At 37.7% G+C, this 20,561-nt stretch overlaps 1 protein-coding gene across 1 annotated transcript in view; it reads left to right on the top strand.

Annotated features, from left to right (window-relative positions):
* Positions 1–20,561, top strand: part of LOC150076148 (uncharacterized) — a 301,746-nt gene that overhangs the window by 243,252 nt on the left and 37,933 nt on the right. The window contains exons 7-9 of the mRNA XM_090387269.1: positions 807–1,123; positions 8,501–8,792; positions 10,528–10,933. Coding sequence (XP_090243395.1) covers positions 807–1,123; positions 8,501–8,792; positions 10,528–10,933 — 1,015 coding nt within the window. The remainder of the gene's footprint in view (positions 1–806; positions 1,124–8,500; positions 8,793–10,527; positions 10,934–20,561) is intronic.

Below are 20,561 nucleotides of genomic sequence, written 5' to 3'. Positions count from 1 at the left end.
ACTAAGGCCCCATGTTGTTCCGTGTATATTGTCTGTAAATTGCGTGTGGTCTGAGGTCGATTTTCTGAGAGAAAGAGAGATAGTGCCCTATCCATGATTTATAAGACATTTAGACATTTTCTAATAGGATGAAGGACGTCATCGATTCTGTCTGAAAATGAATATAGACCTGAGGTTTGCCGTCTACAGACCTGGACATTGTATTCAGGTTTGGAGACCCACACTACAAAGAAAACATAGAACTTCTGGAGACAGTTCAAAAAGAGCGACCAGATTAGTGACCAGTGAAAGTCGATGCACATATGAAGAATCATCTACGGGTGGGGGATCTGATTGACGCTCATAAGGCACTGAAAGGATTGAGTAAAATGAATGAGGAAAGTCTGCTCTCATTCCTCAGTAGGAGACAGAAAGCAGGAGACACACATATAAAATTTCAGAGAATAGGAAGACTGAATCTTGTGAAGTTCACCTATGGAATAAGTTGCCTCCCAAAGTGTGGCAGGGGCATTGAGAGTGGCTTAGTTCGAGTGGAATTGGATAGTTACCTTATGAGAATTTGAACAGTATGAATATTCTTGTTTTTTTATTGTTATTATTATTACATATATTTTGGTTGTTGCAGAAAAAGTCCGCCTCCTTGTATCATTAAATTATATTAATAATATTAATATAAGTATTACTAAAGAAAAGAGTTGTTTCCACTTGATTCACCCTCACACATAATTAATCGCAGTAAAAGAAATCTAAGGAAATCGAATACTTGTAACATCAAGGTAGGTGATAATTTCTTATTCTTCTTTCAGACAGCGCAGGACTAGTGATGGTTCCCTAGAACCCACGCCACCCTCTAGTTACGACAAATCATCGTGGGATAAAACAAGTCCGCCGAGTGCACTAGCCGAGCGCAAAAAAAGAAAAGAAAAGAAGTCTCGTAAACCAAGATCGTGGCATCCTTCCCCGTACGTCTCCGAAGATGAAGATGACCATTTAACCCGAGAAGAAAAAAAGGCTAAGATTAAAGCTGAAATCGCGAGACGCCGACAACAAATTGAAGAGAACGCAAGACTTCACGACGAATTGATGAAGTTAGCCAGGCGGAGAGAGGGTCATGATCAGCTCGGTAAGTAGACTAGTAAGAATCGGTAGAGATAGGAAAATTGGGAAGAAATGAGTAGCAAATAAGTGCCTGGAAGGAATTGGATGGAATGAAAAGATTATAACTTGACTGCAAGTGCACTGACCGGGATAAGTGCCACAGCATTCACTATAAACCTTAGATCTCTGTATTGTATTAGCAACTGATTACTTTCGTGGTATCATGTGAAAGTAACTTATTTTGAATAGCTTCGCTAAATAATAGTAATATTGAAGTTTTGGTCCCCTTGTTGAATAAAGTTGAATTGAGACCCCTTGTTGAATAAAGTGGCACATTTATTATAAGAAGTCTTAGACGCGTCCACCAAAGTTAATTTTATTATATTTAGTAAAATAAAATAGATACGGTCATAAGATTAACCTTGTAAAGCAGTTCTGAACATTAGAAGCAGCTTTTATTTTATTTTCATTTTGCAATTAAGATTAAAAATAGTTTGCATTTGCTAGTTTGCTAACTACATTCTTAATGAGCACAAACCGATATATAAACTCTTAGGAGTAAAATACAATTTAGTCCTGGAGTCTCAGAAAAGATTCAGAAGCATGTTCTACAATGTATTTAGTTTAGTCATTGAGTGTTGAATATCCGGATAATTATCCTTTCTGTTAACATTCAATAAATTCTCATGTAAACTAATTAATTCGCTACTACTACTTAAAGTTCAAATGAGATCAGTGTTTTTTACATAAAGTTTTTTTACATAATTTAAGTTATAATAAATATATATGTAGGTTTTACGGTTTGGCCATCAATTCTTTGTATTTTTGCTATAAAAAGTTTCCCAAAGTATATAGAAAAATCCTTTCCCAAATATGGCATGAGGTGAATTTATTATTTATCATCATTAAAATCCATTATTATTATTATCATTATTGTCTGGTGTTTTATAACGTGTTTAAGTTTCGTATTAAACTGTAGTCATATGCAAATTATGGAAATACAAAACATAACTATTAAATGTGTTGTAAAACTTCAAATTCCAAACATTTTTAAAAATTTATTTATTCATAGATCTTTTGGGAACATTGTCTTAATTTTTGCTTTAATAAGTCTGTTATCGAATTTTTTGGTATAATATGACACACAGAGCTCGTTGCTGCAATACATCCGATAAGAGATTAACACTGACCTCGCGAGGATATCCTATAGGAACAGCTGCAGGATCGAAAATTGAGAGCGAAGGATGGATGATGTCTACTCACAAGCGGAAGTTAAGAATGGTACTCTGTTCAGAACAGTGTATGCAGAATTTGGTAGCGATGAAAGAGCATCTGAAATCTTTAGGATAACAGAATAAGGAAAACCAAAGGCCGCAATCTCTATTATATAGCATTTGCACCTTGACACAACTGGAGTTCAATGCTCTCTTAACTAAGACCTCACCTGAAGTAGTCAGGGAAAATTTAGTATCCGTTTCAATGTCAGTCTTTTATACACCAAGGACGATAGCTTTTGTGGCTACAATTCTTCATCAACTCTTCCCGCTACACGAGACAGTTGTTGGGGACAACGGCTTGACTCTAAAATTAATTTTGACGTTCCACTCGAGCCCAAAATTTTTTGTACTCTCCATTTTGAAACTAAAATATTAATTATGCCAACTGATTTATTATATGCCTTTCTTCTTCCCTCAAATTAAGAAAAGGATTTGAGAATATTGGATAATCTGATACATTCTCATAAAATCTTTCCAGATTTTATGAGAATGTATCGGATTATCCAATATTGTGAAATCATGATTTGATATACTACTCACGCTTCAACTCGCAATCTAAATCAAAGGTTGAAGTTTTTCATCGCAATCAGATTTAAAATCTTTTCTGTGTTTCTTCGGGATCAGATTTTAAATATTCTTTTCTGTGTTTCATTTGAAATCCTCTTTCCTGTGTGCAAACTATCTGATAAACTACTTGGATGTGAACATATCCCAATAACGATTACAAATAATGATAGACAATGTTAGACTGAATATTTGTTACTTTATCTACGTTACACGTAAAAGGCTCTTCCTCTGTAATGAAGAAGCAACTGATAGATATTGTAATTCTCATCAGTAATGCTCTCTTTGATTATGTTTTCTTTAGTGAATACAAGAAAATGTCGATGCGTCACTTTTCAGCAACACAATTGATTTATAAAATTTTCTTTAAAAATAAATGCATTTAACCATATTTTGTAATAAAAGGAAATTAAATTTATATGAAAATTGAATACGTACTTATATTTGCAATTAATTTATTTCATTTTTAAATGAATGGGTTTTCTTACATTTCACCGAAGGTGGAAATTCGGAATCTTACTAAATAACCGATCATGATCATATAAGGAACGAATCTGCAAAACATCCTCTCGATATCGTTTATTTTTTTGTTTGCTGTTTTTTTTTTTTCATATTTTGGAGCTGACTTTCCTCTTAACAAATTTTCTTTTTATGTGGCTAATTGACTTGGTACACAATTTCTCCTTATAAAGAAAAATAAAAGCAGTTGTGGTTCAATTTTTCATGGCATTTCTTCCTTTATTTTCTAATGGTTACTGGAGTTTTATACGGATCTTGGTCATTTTTCCGTGTTCTTTAAATCTAGGCCAATGAGCACAAGTGAAATAAAGATTTGTTTGGTTTCTTTTTTATTAGAAAGTATGTATATCTGAATAATGGCCTTCACTGGGAGCAGGATTGCGTTTTTATTATTATTATTTCAGATACTCCAAGAAGCTTCCACTTCGCGATTTAAAATAAAACTTGCAAATACGAGGGCTAATCAAATTCTCCCCACTGGTAAGAGTACGGACATGAATACTGTTAGTTCAGTTATAATGGGACAAGTAGCGCTTTGGCCTATATATATATTTGGCTATGTGTGCGCGTTTCGCAATGCGCAACAGCAGAGGTACGATGGCTTTTTCAGTTAACGGGAGCGTCCAGCCAAAGCATTATGACCACCTACCTACCTAATAGGGCGTTGGGCTGCCTTTCGCATAGGTTCATCAGACCAGGCGACTCTTTTCCAGTCGTCCAATGTCCAGAATTGGAGTCCAGTGCCCACTGGGAGGGGGTGTCGATGACGGTCGGTTAACATGGCCACACGAACAGGTCGCCTACTCCGTTGTTCTATCCGCAAGAGTATCGCTGGATGATGTGCTCTGAAACATTTCTCTGTGCGCACCTTCACTGCGATTTCTCTTTCACACCTTCACTGCGACTGCTCTCGAACAGCCGACATGTTTGAAGTTGCAGAGATGCTGGTCCCGCCTTCCTAGCGCCAAAAATCATTCTCCAATCAAACTCCGTCAGGTCCTCCCCTTTCCACAATGCACGAGCTTCGTACTGACAGGCACTACAGTGCCGTCACTATGTATGCTGCGCCAGACACATCTCACTCCTAGGTCTATGAGATGCGTATACTCGTGAGGGGTGGTCATAATGTTTTGGCTAATGAGTGTATATCTCAATACAATGTGATTCAGTTTCTCACAGCAGAGGATGGGCAAACTCTCAATCATAGGTTTGGTTCTGTCTCTGGTTTTTAAGTGGGGAGGAAACATTTTTGACTGGCTCATAAACTAAATATTTCTTTATGCAATGAAATTTTAATGCAGTTCTTTTTATCGTGTTTTCTCTCTTCTGCACCTCTTTTCTTTATATTTCGAAGCATAAGCTATTATTCAGTGTAAAATTAGACGTTAAGGCCGTCCTACCCACAAAGTTGCCGTCCTCCCACATCGGGTGGAAAAGACCTGAGTTCGAATCCTGTCGATGATGGGAGGAATTTTAATGGTCCTTTTTTTACAACGTGGCTGAATTAGTCGGTCTCAGGCGAGGTTAGCATGTTTTTCCTCCCAGAAACTCGGGTTTTTCGTTCATAAAAACAAATAATCGAGCACACGCAATTTACAGACAATGTACATGGAGCAATATGGCCTTAGCCGCTGATGCTCCTAAAAGAAAACAACAACTAGCTGTGAAGATCATTTAAATAAGTACATACAGTACTAATAATTATTTGGTAAAACCCTTAGAAATATAAAAGCACTGTTTAAAGAAAGGGGAAACTTGTAAATTTTAGAAAATTGGAAGACACAAAGAGAAGGAAAAACCCCCACAAAAAAAAGGTAAAATGCCTTTTACAAAAGTCTGGGTTTCACTCCTGTTATGGCGGGTGGAATTTTTAGTGTATTTTTATTTTCCATGCCGCAGCCAAGTTGGTACAGTTTCGAGTAAGAGATGTGTGGCATGACCTTACTAACATAAATTTCAAATTTCGAAAGACAAACTCATTGCCGTCCCATTTCTTTTGTTTTCTCAGGAATTTCCTGCTGCAATCAATCATCTGTGATGCACTGTACGAATATTTGCAACCAATGTCAAATATCTCAACAGTGAATTGGATTGCACTGCCCTAGAATACGCCAAGGCAACTAAGGCCGAGAGGCGTTCGTGTATGATGTGTATAAATTTCGCGTATATTATGGTGGTTTTTCTGGGTTTTTTTTGGAACTACAAGACCTTAATTTCCGGGAGTAAAAATCATGCAATGCTCGTTCGACACAGACTAACACGATTAACTAGTGTAAAAATGCCCATAAAAGTTCCCATCCCAAAATGAAAGTATTTCTCAACTTCGGATGGTAACGAATTTCGAAGTTGTTCTTTTACGGGTATCAAACCCAATTGTTATCCAAACCCAACACCATTCACCATGCATTGTGAAAAAGCAGTGATACTACTCGCTAAGGCCCTTGACGATGACCGAATACAGTTGAAAATGGGACTAAGTGAGCAGCATCTGTGACGTTATAGACCAAAAAATTCTAGAATTTTGAAAATGCTGGGATGCTCATATTCAAGCTGTTCTTCAACTGGCACGGGCTAGCGTTCTGCCTTTTATGTTTCAAGATAAAACAGGCGAAAATAAGACAGCATGAGTTTTGACTGAAGAATCATTTTGTTATAGAAGAAAACGAGATTACACACGTGATGTCAACCACTACATCAATCCGGTAGCTGCTCTGCTGTGCAGTGTTGAGTTGTCCCCCAAGTAGTCGTATGGATCGCCTTGCGACTATGTTTCGGCGAAGCTGAGCTGTGAAATCAAAGGAAACTAATTCCAGATATACTATGGTGTGCAGCAACCAAATACAACTAAGGTATAAAAAAAATTATGGATACATGGTACAGTAATTATGTAACCTTAAGAAATAATGTATATCTGGTCAGTAAACAAATACTGTATATATGGTTTTCATTTGACATATTATTAGTCGTAATACACTGCTCGACAAAAGTGACAGAACACATAGAAAGCGTGGTGTAACTTGTGTATCTTGAGATGATGCGTAACAAAATTTGGTATGGGGGTGTACCATAGAACAACGATCAAATGAGGAGATAGCGAGAAAATTCAGACAGGTATAAGGAACGTTTATGGGTGTTGCATAATAATTACCAAAAAGGTCACATTACAGAAGTCGATACAAGATGGTCGAAAATATGGTCTCATGACATCAGCACAACGTATAATCTCCTCCAAAACAGGCCTGACAGCTGTGGATCATGCTTGATATAAGGGTGTCTATAAGATTCTGTGGCAACAAATCCCATTCTTCCACGAACGCAGACCTTAGCTCACCAAGTAACCGAGGAGTTTGCTGTCAGCGTGCAATGCACCGCCCAAGGGCGTCCCACTCATGTTCGAACGGATTTAAGTCTGGTGACCGTGCTGGCCACAGCGTTGGATATATTCAGTTTCAAGATTCAGTTTTGAGCTCTAAATACAGTGGCGTTGTCGTGCATGAAAAGAAAATCGGGGCCAACCGCACCCTAAAAAGTCGCACATAGGGTTCGAAGATCTGTTCTTGGTACCTCTGCTCCTATAAAAAACACGAAGAGGGGTGCGGCGGTTGATCATTACTCCACACATGAGAACACTGCCTCCACCATAAGTATCCCTTTCTTTGATGTTGGAGGGATGGTACATTATTCTTCGTTGTTTCCAGATGAAATAACGTCTAGAATCCGTTTGTAGGGACTCATCAGAGAACACAACTGTACACCATTTATCAGGCTCCAAGTCACATGTTCATAGCACCAGTTTCGACGAGTCCTTTGGTGAGTTGGGGTCAATGGGATAAAAAAAAAAAACCTGAAACTATTATATTAGGGCCACCAGTAATTTCTTACATATACCCATTTTATGCATTATGTCAGTAAATTGCTTGTGTTCTCTAATCGATTTGCCTGTTTGCTGGACGAAAAAACCCCAGTTTCTTGGTGGGAAAACCTTGCTGTCTACGCCTGATGGGTTAATGGGATACACACTACTGACTTCCTTGCATAGATTCTACTTGAACTGGGCTTTTTAAACACAGTCCGATTGGAAATGTGTTCACCTGTGGCCGCAAAAACCTCAAGGGACAGTTGATGACAGGACGTCGTAGGGTTCTGTCTAGCTGTAAGAGCCAGATGGCGTCTGATTGATGTAGCCTTCGGGCGACCTTGGCCAGCTATTCTTGTAATGGTTCCTGTCTCCTGAAACTGCTTCCACAATATGCCAACGTGCCACCTTGGACTGTGACTGCCCAGCTTCAAGTCGTCTAACGGCCGCCATCTTAAAGAATCATCTAAACGACGATGACTTACCATCGTCGTTTTAGATAATTGTACTGGAGATATGGCTATCCCACTAAGCAAGCTAAAAATCGGGAATGAAATGATGTGGTCGTAACCCGCATTTTTGATAATTTGCGTAATGTGCGGCTCTGTAAGGTTGTAGATCGATTTCTACTGACTACTCGGAATTTGCATGCCACGATGCCTGTTACACCAAATATTTGCCTTTGACCACATTTTTCACAATAAAATATTCATGAAAAACATTTATTCTGTTAATTTTGCCGAGCAGTGTAGTTATCTAACCAGAGAATTGCAAACCACTATTGATAAATAGTGAGTCACTGCTTAATAAACACGTGACCTAACGATAGTTAGATCATGTGTATATTAAGCGTCAGTCAAATAAGGAGTAATTGTGTCTGTGACTGCATATGTTCGACCAAATTTTCCTGTTTGTTAATTGAAACACCCGAATTTTCTGGTGACAAAACAATGTAATCCTCGCTGGAGACCAGCTAAATGAAAAAGTCCCGAAAAATGTTTCCCCTCATTGACGGAATTCCTTCAAACTCGAGCCTTTTTCACCATATGTGGGAGGAGGATGGTTATTATAACCACTGTACGTACAACTCGCAATGATTACTGTCTATCAATTAGAAGATACTTTTAATATCAATAAAGAATCGCAAATGCGTATGCAACATCCTAAGTGTCCTTTTTCCTCCAAGGAACAAGCCCTAGCTACAAGGATTCCACCACTTCGGAACATCTCTATAGTACGCCTCCACCTGCAACCGATATTGCCGCCACAAGAAGTCAAGGACCCCTTTCCGATTCTCGAGTAATGCTTCCAGGAGATACTTGTAGTGTGCTAAAGGCTATAGACGAAATTCTAAGGAAAGACCTATACAGTACTTCACTACCTCGTTCCTGCTGGGCACCAACCAGTCACCTGTATAATACTCGTTCTGGGCTCTATACATCCGCTCCTTCTTCCTATGTAACAGTGCCACGACAAAGGTAAGGATATGACTCAAGGCTCTCCGCTGTACACTAAGTGGCCACTTTATTAGGTATTTCACCCCCTTCATGAAATGAAACGCTCCCTTAGAAACCCATCACATGTTCGTACGACCCGATATAAAGCAGGTGGGCAAATTACATAGGGATACTGTATATTTCAATTCAGTGCAAGAATGGGCAAGACGAAATATTTAAATGACTTTGAACATGGCTTAGTAGTTGGCTCCACACTCGCCGCTGTGAGTATCTCAAAAACTGCAACCCTGTTGACTTTTTCACGTACGATTGCGTGTCGAGTGTACCGAGATTGGAGCGATAACCAAATAACAACCAGCTACCGGCAATCCTGTGGTTGGAAACAGCTTATTGATGCAAGAAGCCAAAGGAGGCTGACAAGAATTAGGCAGGATAACAGAAAACTTACAGTCAGTTAAATGACAACCCAGTAGAGCAGTGGCAACCAAAGAGAACGTACAACTTGTTTTACCTTGTAATGGGTGGGAATATTGCAGCTGAAGATCAAAATGAATTCTATTCCTGTCAGCAAGAAACGAGAAAATACAGTTACTGTGGGCTCTGGAATATCAAACACTAAACAGTGGAGAATTGGAAAACTCTTGCCCGAACTGACAAATTCCATTTCCTGCTGTTTTATGCTGATGGAAAGACCAGAATATATCGAAAACGCATGAGTCCATGCTGTTTTCGTCTGTGTAGGTTGTTAAAAGTTTAGACTGGTAGTGGCAGTGTAATGGTGTGGGGGGGGGGCTTTTTTGCGGTGCATGATTACCAGTGGATTTAGATGCCACAGGTATCTGAATATTGTTTCTGACAGGGTGAATTCCTTCGTGGCTGAAGTATATTCCTTTTGAAATCGGTTCTTCGAAAACGACAATTCTCCGTGTCATTTTCCAAGGCTGGAATTGAAAAGAATTTATTCCAGGAGTACGAGAACGAATTCAGCCCACTATGGTAGTCTCTCGTCACAAGGTCTCAATCCACTTAGTGAATGCAAAGTCGACTTTCTTGTGGTGAGGTGAAGCAATCAAATATTCCTTCATAAGAAATACTTATAGTCTAATCAAGACCAGCAGACTCGTCATCAGCTTTAGTGCGACACAGCTGTTTCATTGATATATGAACTAATGAACTGACATATCCTCCAAATTGGGTGTATTATGCTATCAGCACGCTGGCAGATGATTGATGCTGTTTTGATATCATCTTTGCTGGCATACGATCCCTAGCCGTTTCCATGTGCCAGGAATGCTAACCAAATATTGAAAGTACATATTATGCTAGAAATTGTACATTATTGCGATAGATGGTGGAGTTGTTGCCAGGAAAGCTGGCTGGGACCACCTTTAATTAAAAAAATGTGGGATGATGTGGAACGGGCTGTTTGGAATAGAGATCCACAACCATCCAATTTGCAACAAGTGTGGGAAGTAACTGAGTCAGCAAGGAATGGCATCTCTATGGCATGCGTTCGAGACCTTGTTGAGTGCATGCCACAATGAATACAGGCTGTTTTGAGAGCAAAATGGGGACCTTCTCACTATTAGGTAGGTGTACTTAATAAATTGGCCACTCAGTGCGTATCACTAATGCCGTTTGCAGCCGGTTGGATCTACATAACTTCACCCCACCTCTCCCTTACCACACAGGCACAGCATAATCTCAAACAGGATACGCTGACGTTACAGACGCTCATATTTTCTCTACCGTATAGGTACGAGTACACATCTGTAATATCTACCTCCAGCACTCCATGGTTTGAGACGTCTACCTCCAGTCCTTCAACTCAGTTTCCTGACAGCTCGGCAGAGGACGCAAGCATTGCCAGAATCGCCTCTACATTTCCGACCGATGGGGAAAGCACCACTGCAACCACCACACCTGATCTTCTACTGTCTGCTACAGCAACAACCTTTGATCCTCTGTCCGATTTCTCTCCAGTGACAACGGATACCGAAACCCCAACAGAAACTGATGCTACTCCCGCAATGCCATTACTTCCCGATATGCCCACCAGGTCCAGAAAGCTTTTGGAAAATTTGGGTAGTTCACCAATCGTCGGGCAACCTACGAGAGAGGTCTCAGGTAAGGAACTGAATAGCTCTAATTTGGATAGCATAGTAAGGTGAAATCAATTGAAATCTTACTATTTAAATATTCGTCAGTTAACTAAGAAAGATCCACATTATTCAGGACAAAAAAATTACGAGGGTTGTTCAAAAAGTCGGAATAGTTCTGTGTCCATCCGTCGTTAACAAGAACACATACCATAAAAGTTACGCATAAAAGGAGTCTTGGATCTTGCACGACAATTGAAGTTATGTAATGGCTGTGAGGGTGTTACTGGGTAATGGGAAATCCATGAGTACCCTCGCATTCTGCGGTCAAAGACCCTATTTAACTTGTTCCACAAGATAAACGAGCCACTCAGAGATCAACCCTTGCGGAAAACAGAAAATGCCTGCCAACAGCAGATCGCATCCTCGTCATTTAGATAAAACCAGGCTGCTGATGGTATATATGTATATATCAGACATTTTTTTCTGCATATTTAGAATCAACGTCTATAGGAGGTGGGAATATTATTTTGAGGGTATGTAATCATCAAATACTTATAAATAAAGCTCGGTTTATTTTTGTAGATTTGCCATTACTTTTTGAACAACCCTCGTATTTGCTTGTAACGATTTTGCACTTTTAATTATTTCAGCTCATTATATTTGGTCTTATAAAAACTCCATTACCATTCCATGAATGAGTAAAAACACCTAATTAGAACTATTTGGTTTTATTACTCAATGTAAAGCTGTTGGTTCTCAAATACCCCGCTTAGAAATAAAAAGGTGAAAACACGAAACAACCCAAATAAGCGAATTTTGTTATAAATAATCCTACGAAAGGGGAAGAAGGAAGAAATTCAACATTTATAACTGCAGGGGAAAGAGAAGTTCAGACATTTTAAGCATTAAAGAACCATTATGGATCAAGAGTGGGAACTGTTATACTCAATTTGTATGTTATCCTAGTAATTGCTATTACAGTTCATTTTTGCAACAACATATGCTGAAGAAAGAAGGTTTAACTCTGCTTATATCAATCACTTTCGTTATTTCATTATCTGATAACTATATGAGATTATGAAAAGTATAAAGAATAATTTAACTTTGAACTTTCGCTAGTAAAGCTCGTTTAGTTCACCCAACAAACTTTCAAGTTCTTATAGCACGTTATCCATTTCCGTAAGAAGACTAGTTTATCTTCCATCTCCATCCGTACGGTAATCATTGCTTGAAGAACTCTTAAGGAAATCCAGATGTGTACAGTTCGGTATAACCATCCATCACGAAGACGTCGTTTCTCACAGTAAGGAACAGATAGGCCATTGCTTTCAGCGGTTTGTCTGCACCATCATTTCACGAATGTTTTGCGAAGTAACTTGGAAGATTTTGTCTGAGATTTGTGTGATGTTTGAACGTTTGCCGGTAAGTAGTACTTTAGTCCAAAAAATTTAGAACGAAACCGAAAAAAAAATTTTAAAAATACATAGCATTAGCCGAAATAAGAAACTTAATATTTCGAGAGTAAAACAGAAAGAAAATATAGAAGGAAAAGGAAATGAAAGAAAGAGAGAGAGTATTATAAAATGGACACAAATGTAGAAGATGAAGAATGTTGTTTACTGGTAGTAGGGAAGCCATACGTTCTTAGATCACCATCCCATATTATATGAAAATCTTCAAAAGGTTCGTATTTTGACTAGTAAGAAATTAAATCATTGGCTTTTAAATTTGTTTGCATAGCTGTTGGGAATGGTCAATAAATTTTATGGCTTTCTTAATGTGTTGTTTTAACGAGACATTTATTTGAGTCAGAAAAACAAATTCGACTACAATGACATGTTTGGACTTGTTCCCAAAAATACTCGAGGGGGACTTCACTATTTATCTCTATGAAGGAATCATGAATTCACTAGTTTGACCCATAAACCAAACGATAAAGTATGGTCTGCGAAAGCTCATCATCTCTTCTTCAAATTCGTGTCACGGTCCATGCAGAAAAATCATGGCAACAGTTTTCTGAGATGCAGATAATGCTACCTTTCTTAATTCTCTAAACAGTGGGGCCATTACTTTCTTGATTTCTTCAGCCTCTATTAAGTACATATAAACTATGATATTTTAATGACATCACCTGAAAGTGGAATTCTTAGTGAACCAACCAAATTATGATATTAGGGTCACCCATAAATGATTACATCTACCCATATATTTATTTTGTCTGTAAATTGCGTGTGTTCTCTGGTCAATTTGCCTGTTTTGCTGGATGAAAAACCAGTTTCTTGGAAAAAACCTTGCTATATACGTCTGAGACCGACTAACTCAGCCACGGAGTAAAAAAATCCCGTTAAAGTTCCTCGCGTCATCGACGGGATTCGAACTTGGGCCTTTTTAACGCGGTGTGGAGAGGACGGTGACGATACCACTGTGCTACCGCGCAGACGAATTCTGTGTGAAAAACCATATAAAATTTTTATAATGCTTTAACCAACCATAATTTAAACTTATTGAGGTTATTACTAACAAAATAGAAAGAAGAAACCGCCATCTTGAGTAATTTGTGATTATATTTTATATAAATTTACTGTAAATGTTTGTTACACACCAACCATAATTTAAACTTATTGAGGTTATTACTAACAAAATAGAAAGAAGAAACCGCCATCTTGAGTAATTTGTGATTATATTTTATATAAATTTACTGTAAATGTTTGTTACACCATAAGAATTTATAGCATAACTTAGTAGCCAAAATTCGAACTTTCTGAATGATCTTACCTTTAAAAGAAACCATTTATTCTACTTTATTCAACGCGACGGGAAATAGTAGTCGTGATTGAGGACCTTTAACGTGATTAACATTCATCCGTATTTCTGTTTATCAATGGTACTTAAAAGTACCATTCAACATGGCTATATTGGCTATATTAGTGAATATATTACAAGGAAGACTCAACTTCGAAAGGGTCTCGTAAGAAACATTTCCTTTCTTAAAGCTCGGCTTCCGATTTATCTTCACATTCCTGGTTTCCTTTCGTAATTGTGCCTGAGAAATGTATGGAAAATCGGATGTGTACACCGCTGAAAAGTCATCCATCACTGAGAGATCATTTATCAAGGTTAGGACGGAAACCTCCCGTTACCGATTTTTTTACAACCATAAACTTCGCATAGTTTGTCCTTCGGCTTTAGGTATGCGCATTCAAGTTTGGGATTTGTTTAGGAAGTAAATGATGGTCAAAAAAGAAAAAGTGGGATTACTTGATTTTTATACGAAACTGTCCAGAATAACAAAGACACATAACAAATACAGGAAATTAACTTCACTGCTTCATTCTCGTTATTCAGATGCTTTCGCAGCAGACATGCATTCTTGAAAGTAAAGCAAAAAGTCACTTGAAAAGGAATCCCATTACACCAATCTGAACACTTTCCCATTTCCATTAAGTATTCTGTTTACAAAGACTTCTTCCGAATGACATTTTCAATTTCTATTGTTTTGGAATAGGGAATGAGGATTTTTATCATCACATCAGAACCTGTAAATTTTTCTAGCTATTCGTAGTATGTCCTAATGAAGGCAGGTCGTTTTTGTTCTCATTGTCTCATTTTCATTAAAGCACTGCTTGCATTACAACTTAGAAGAAAGGTGTTTAAATAAATGTACATTTAGTAATTAATCATAAGTTAAGAAAATAAACTCATTTCATTATTTTAATAAAATTAGCATACTTTTCGCTATTCACATTTAAAATTTATGAATTCGAAAACGAAAGCTGCAGCGATACTTTTTTTTATTTACAACGTATCACTGCAGCATATTTCGTTCATGTCCCCTTGACATCTCCCTAGCGTGAAGGGTTGTGCTGTATGAAGATTCATTGCTTCAGACGATAAGGACTGAGTGTAATAGCACTTAGTGAAAAGGTACCGGAACTATTCTTTTTCATCCAGAAAGAGTTGACAGATTCTTCCATGAAAGTAGTAGCGAATAACTTGCATGAATTTGTTTCCTTATCAGGATGGAGATCACGTGCTATTAGAACCGTGTGATTAGACCTTTTCCTATTCGTATTCATCCTCTGATGTCATCTTCAGAATGAAAAGTTCCCTATTCTTTGCATTGCTCGGAAACGGTTCAGCTTCAATTTCCGTTCTGTACAGGAGCAACATTTGTGGGCTTTCTTCACAGCTTGGCCCAAGTAGTCGGTCTCGGGAGAGAGGACGCGCTTTTTTTCTTCCTGAAAATCTAGGTTTTTCATCCCGAAAAACAGGTAACTGACAGAATTTTAGACAAACAAAATTTTATGTGCATCTTATAGACGTAGTATAACATATGCATCATGGTTTCAACTGCCCTTAATTAATATTAATAATCACATTGTATAATTAAATCTCTAATCTAAAATTAATAAATTATGTAGTATATCTTTACGTTTAAACTGAAGTTCATATAGGTTCCTTAAACAGCTACCAATTTATTAAGGTACTGAAAGAACAATTATTTACGTACATACGTCAATACATTATTTGAAATAAATTTTCTTTAAAATTCAATTTCAATTAACACTATTATTTAATTTTTATTTTTAATCTAAAGGATTCTATATCCTTTTGAGTAAAAATAATCCATTTATAGTTTAAAATGCTATTATTTTATACGAATATTCGGAATTGGGGATTAATAGTCTTCTGTATAGACTAATTCTGCTGTAATGAATTTATCTGATATTTATGAAATAGAATCATTTGCTAAGCCTAATCATAAAATGCCTTTTAGGAGAAAATTTGTTTATATGATGATGTTTTAATATTATATAAAGTATGTGTAACTATTTTAACGTTCAGTAGAAATCCATACCTAAATGGAGACACTGGAGATGATAATCAAGACGGAACCATTTGAAACAAAACCATCGAGAAAAACAGTCCCAACACTTCACGAACTGAAAGATAAGAGGCAGTATTTTTAAATATCGGATACCAGACTACAAATGGCTTTGCCAAAGAGTCATCCTAGCAGACAATATTACAGAGAGATTTATTCATTTATTAAGATTTACAAAACATACATTCCAATTTATTTAACATACATTCCAATCATAACTCAGATTTGCCTTTGCTATTTCCGTTCAAGCGACTCCATTTCCGTGTTCGCCTAAGTTTTGTCATGAGCTTTAGCAAGACATAAGGTCAAATATTTAACGTTGTTGGCATCAGTAATGGCTAGTTCTATTTTGGCTGTTTTAGCGTAGATAATGGGAAAAAAACATTTTCATGTTTGCAACAGATAGCAAAACATATAACATTATCTACAAAGAAGATATACATCAATAAAAACATTGCCGACAAAGTAACAACATTTATCATATTAAAGACTTTTTTTTGTAATGTAGTTTTTTAATACATTTAAAAGTTTAACTTTTATAACTTTTTGACTTTATCAAAAGCGGTGTTTCAGAAATATCACAAAGTTTCAGAGCCTATCACACATAATATGCACCCTGAAACAATCCCAGAGTCCCTGACTCAAGGAATCACTTACCTGAAGGCTAAGGACAAAGACACCACAAACCTGGCAAAGTACAGACCAATCATATATCTCCCAACAATGTACAAGATCCTGGCCAGCTGCTTAACTAAGATGATATCTGACCACTTAGAGAACGCGAACATCATTGCCGAGCAGCAGAAGGGAATTAAGCAGAGGATGCAAGGAGCAATTGACCATTGACACTGCAGTTATGGAGCAAGCCTACAAGAAGTACCCCAACCTGTACACGGCCTACATCGACTACCGCAAGGCTGTCGACTCCGTGCCCCATAGCTGATTGATAAAGACGCTGAAGATCTACAAGATCAACCTGACACTGACACACTTCCTAGAAGCAACCATGTAAAAATGGAGAACCGCCATTAAGGTCGAGAACACCACGACCAGACCAATAACCATCAGAATAGGAACCTTCTAGGGAGATGCCCTGAGCCCACTGTGGTTCTGTCCACCCATTGTCCACCGTGCTCAATAACAGCAAGTATCAATATACCCTACAACAAGGAAGGAAGGAGCTGTACACCCTCTCTCACCTGTTGTACATGGATGACATCAAATCTATGTCGCAACTGAGAATCAACTCCAACAGCTACTACAGATCAACGAAGAGTTCAGCACCGACATCAGGATGAAATTTGGCCTAGATAAAACCAAGACTCATGGATTTTATCAAGGACATGCACTCGGACGAAACTACCAGTTGTCATGGCTTCAATCTCTTCACCTGGGTGAAGAGATTGAAGCCATGACAGAGGGAGAGACGTACAAATATCTGGGGATGATGCAGGCCCACCAATTAGAACACAAAAAGATCAAGGCCCACCTCACTAAGAAATACCATCAGAAACTGAGAAGCCTGCTAAAATCAAACCTGAATCGCGGGAACAAGGTCACAGCCATAAACACTTATGCAGTCCCAGTACTAACGTACGCCTACGGGATCATAGATTGGTTTGGGCCAACACCGAGCTGGAAGAGACTATGAAATCGACCAGGATAATGATGACCAAGAGGCGCCAACACAACCCGAAGTATGCTATCGAGAGACTGAAAATAGCCCGTAAATGAGGGAGGGGTTGACTGACTTCATTAAACAAGAGAAGAAGACGATTAAGAACCTGCGTGATTACTTCCAGGGAAACACAGCGCCAATCTACCTAGCCATAAGAAAGACTGACAAACGGCACACAACACTCTACCTTAACAAGGTGACCATACTGACACAGACAGAAGAAACAAAGACAGAAAGACGGGCGAAGAAGACACTCCATGGTAGACACTACAACGACCTCCATCAAGACTACATAGATAAGATTGCTTCCAAAGCTTGGCTCACGAACGGAAGGCTCTTCCCCGAAACGGAGGGATTCATGCTCACCATCCAAGACCAGATAATGAACACTAGGAACTGTAGTAAATATATTCCATAACATAGAAAAATTCCATAACGGAGAAAGTATTTTTTTTTAATAATAACAATAACAATCCTTTATTTCCAGCTCAATCATTAACATCCCAAATTCTGGAATAAATCTACAATGTTTAGACATTGGAATAAGTCGCGTTACTTCCCTTTTGTTAAATAATGCCAAAATGCAGAAGTTCTTTACCGTTTTAATAATAAATTATTTAATGCTTCCCAACTGTATAAATAAATAAAGTGTACACCCTGTGAAAAAATATTTTCTATACTTATATAGGTATGTGCCACTGAGGTAGTACGAAATTTTGTCCTATATTTTCTGCGAGCCAAAAATATCAGACCTCGCGAAATTCGTCGCTTTTGGAAGAACGCGTGTAACTCGGTACACCAATAAAAAGTCCACACCACTGAAAAAGTTGAAGAAGGCAGTACTCTAGAGGCGTCCGGATTGCTTGTTCTTTAGGGGGAATGATCCTTCTTCACGACGATGCATTCCCATTTGCAAAACCTCCAAAAAAAACCTTCTGAGCGACTTAAAGTGTTGAATCCTTTACCATTTGATACTCTTCCATTACTCCTCGTCACGTTTTCTGCACAATGATATAACCACATCACTATGCGTTGTGCGCTTCTTATTATAATCAAACAATAAATTTTATCTAAATTCTTCCTACTTATCAATCCCTCCTTGTGTTCGCAAACCTTTTAGCACTGACGGATAGAAAAAGATGTAACAGAAATTCAAGTCATTTATACAGAAATTATAAGTAGCGTTAATAACTATAGTTCTCTTTATTTTACAAATGAGGCGCACTATAGCCCCAGCAGCTTATGCACCATTAAACCTCCATAACACACACACACACACACACACGCACACACACACACACACACACACACTTTACGAATGTATAGATTTAAGAATGATTTTTCAGAGGAATGACTCCTTTCTTGTGAATGGTCCCTCATGGAAGATTGCATGCTGTGTGTTGCGTTATTCTGAATAAGGCAAAGGAAGTTTTAGACTTTTAACTTCTCAATATTAAGCAGTAAAAAATGTTGAATAGCCAGTCCTAAGGTGCTGTAATTATACAACCTTTATTATGGACCATACAGGCAATAGGCCATAAACCGATTAACTCTCCCGTGGAGCATAGGTTCCTTCCATCCTGACAGAAAATATTTTTCAACTTGGCCGGCGACGAAAATAAGCTCGAATATTTTTCACAAACTGTGAAAAAAGAGCAGTGACAATATTTATTACTCCACTCGCGAGAAGACGTCCGGCCTTAATCTGCTCTTCTTTAATCGTACTATTATTTTTCCATCTGTCTTTGATATCCCTGATAATACAAAGTGTGACTACTATTTCAAAGATTCCAGGTAACAAGGAGGGAGGGGGGAGTCTGTGAATTTTAGTGGTAGTAAGATTCAGTTCTGCTTTAATTTATTGGAATGTTTAAAATAAGTGCCGAGACATTTAAGGATATACTGGTCAGTGTGTTATGTCTGTAAATTGCCTAATCATAGGAAGAAAAAGTCAAGTTTCTTGGAACCAAACCCTGATGCCCTCGTCCAAGAAGGATTTAATTGTCCAAGGTGCGAAAAAAATCTCATAAGAGTTTCTTCCATCTCAACAGGAAGAACTGACCCCGAACCTTTATGACACTTTATCAAAACTATCGTGCTAGCTGAAAATGCCCTCTGATCTGCAATTTTCATACCAAACAAACAAATTGTCTAATATGTTATGCTCCAAGGCAGATTAGGCCATCCACGAGGCGTCAGGTTTATTGCATCAGCACTTGCGTATATCATTCGGCCAGTTTGTCTTTTTTCTGGACGAACAATTCACGCATCCTTCGCTCAAAACTAAATAATTCAGCGTGAAAATGTCCACAAAAGCTTCAATTACGCTTTTATGATAAAAATTCATAAAAATATTCAATTTTCTATATATTTACAAGCTCAGAATGTTCAAGGACCTTCTACAAGGTACTTGAACATGCTGAGCTACAAGAGCAATCACTACAAGAATGAGGCACACCAAGAATAAATAAAAATTTATCCTAAGAATCAAATGACTCACTTCCAGTTCAAAAGGAGCTCCCTTAAAATAGTTCCAGATGATTAAGAGACAATGGTAGCTCTGGACCACCATTGCCTCTTATATACTCTTTATTCGTTTAGTCAGCTGTTTAAAGGATAGACAGCTTTTTGTAAAAAATGCTTCATCAACTACATAAGTTACTATATTAGTCTGCTATCTCTTCATTTCAACATTAACACGTTTCACTAGGTATAAGAAGTTCGATAATCGTTTGAGAGCACTAAGTAATGATAGAATCTCATAAAAAATAATAAAATAAATAAATCTTAACACAGATTCCGAAATAAAACTTCCTTACAACAGTTCCTAATATTTCTGAGCCATTTTCTTTATTTCTCTTAATCGAAATGAAAGATGTTTAAGTTGAAAACGTTATTAGTGGATAAATGAAGCTCATTTAATTTCAAAAGTTATCGAAAAATTTTTCCCATATTTAACATGTTTCCTTAAAATATACTTTTTGTCTGCATCTTAAGTTGGCATCTGACGACCGAATATTTCTTCTGAATTAATTTTATTCAACTGAAATTTCTTGTGAACGTTTATGTATTATTTTATCAGTCAGTAAATACTGCGAGTGCTCTGAGTTATGTTTTCCTAACAT

Source organism: Mastigoproctus giganteus, chromosome 13, assembly GCF_048544385.1.
Source record: "Mastigoproctus giganteus isolate SK-2022 chromosome 13, ASM4854438v1, whole genome shotgun sequence".
Lineage (NCBI taxonomy): Eukaryota > Metazoa > Arthropoda > Arachnida > Uropygi > Thelyphonidae > Mastigoproctus > Mastigoproctus giganteus.
This window is presented reverse-complemented; position numbering and strand designations above follow the sequence as displayed.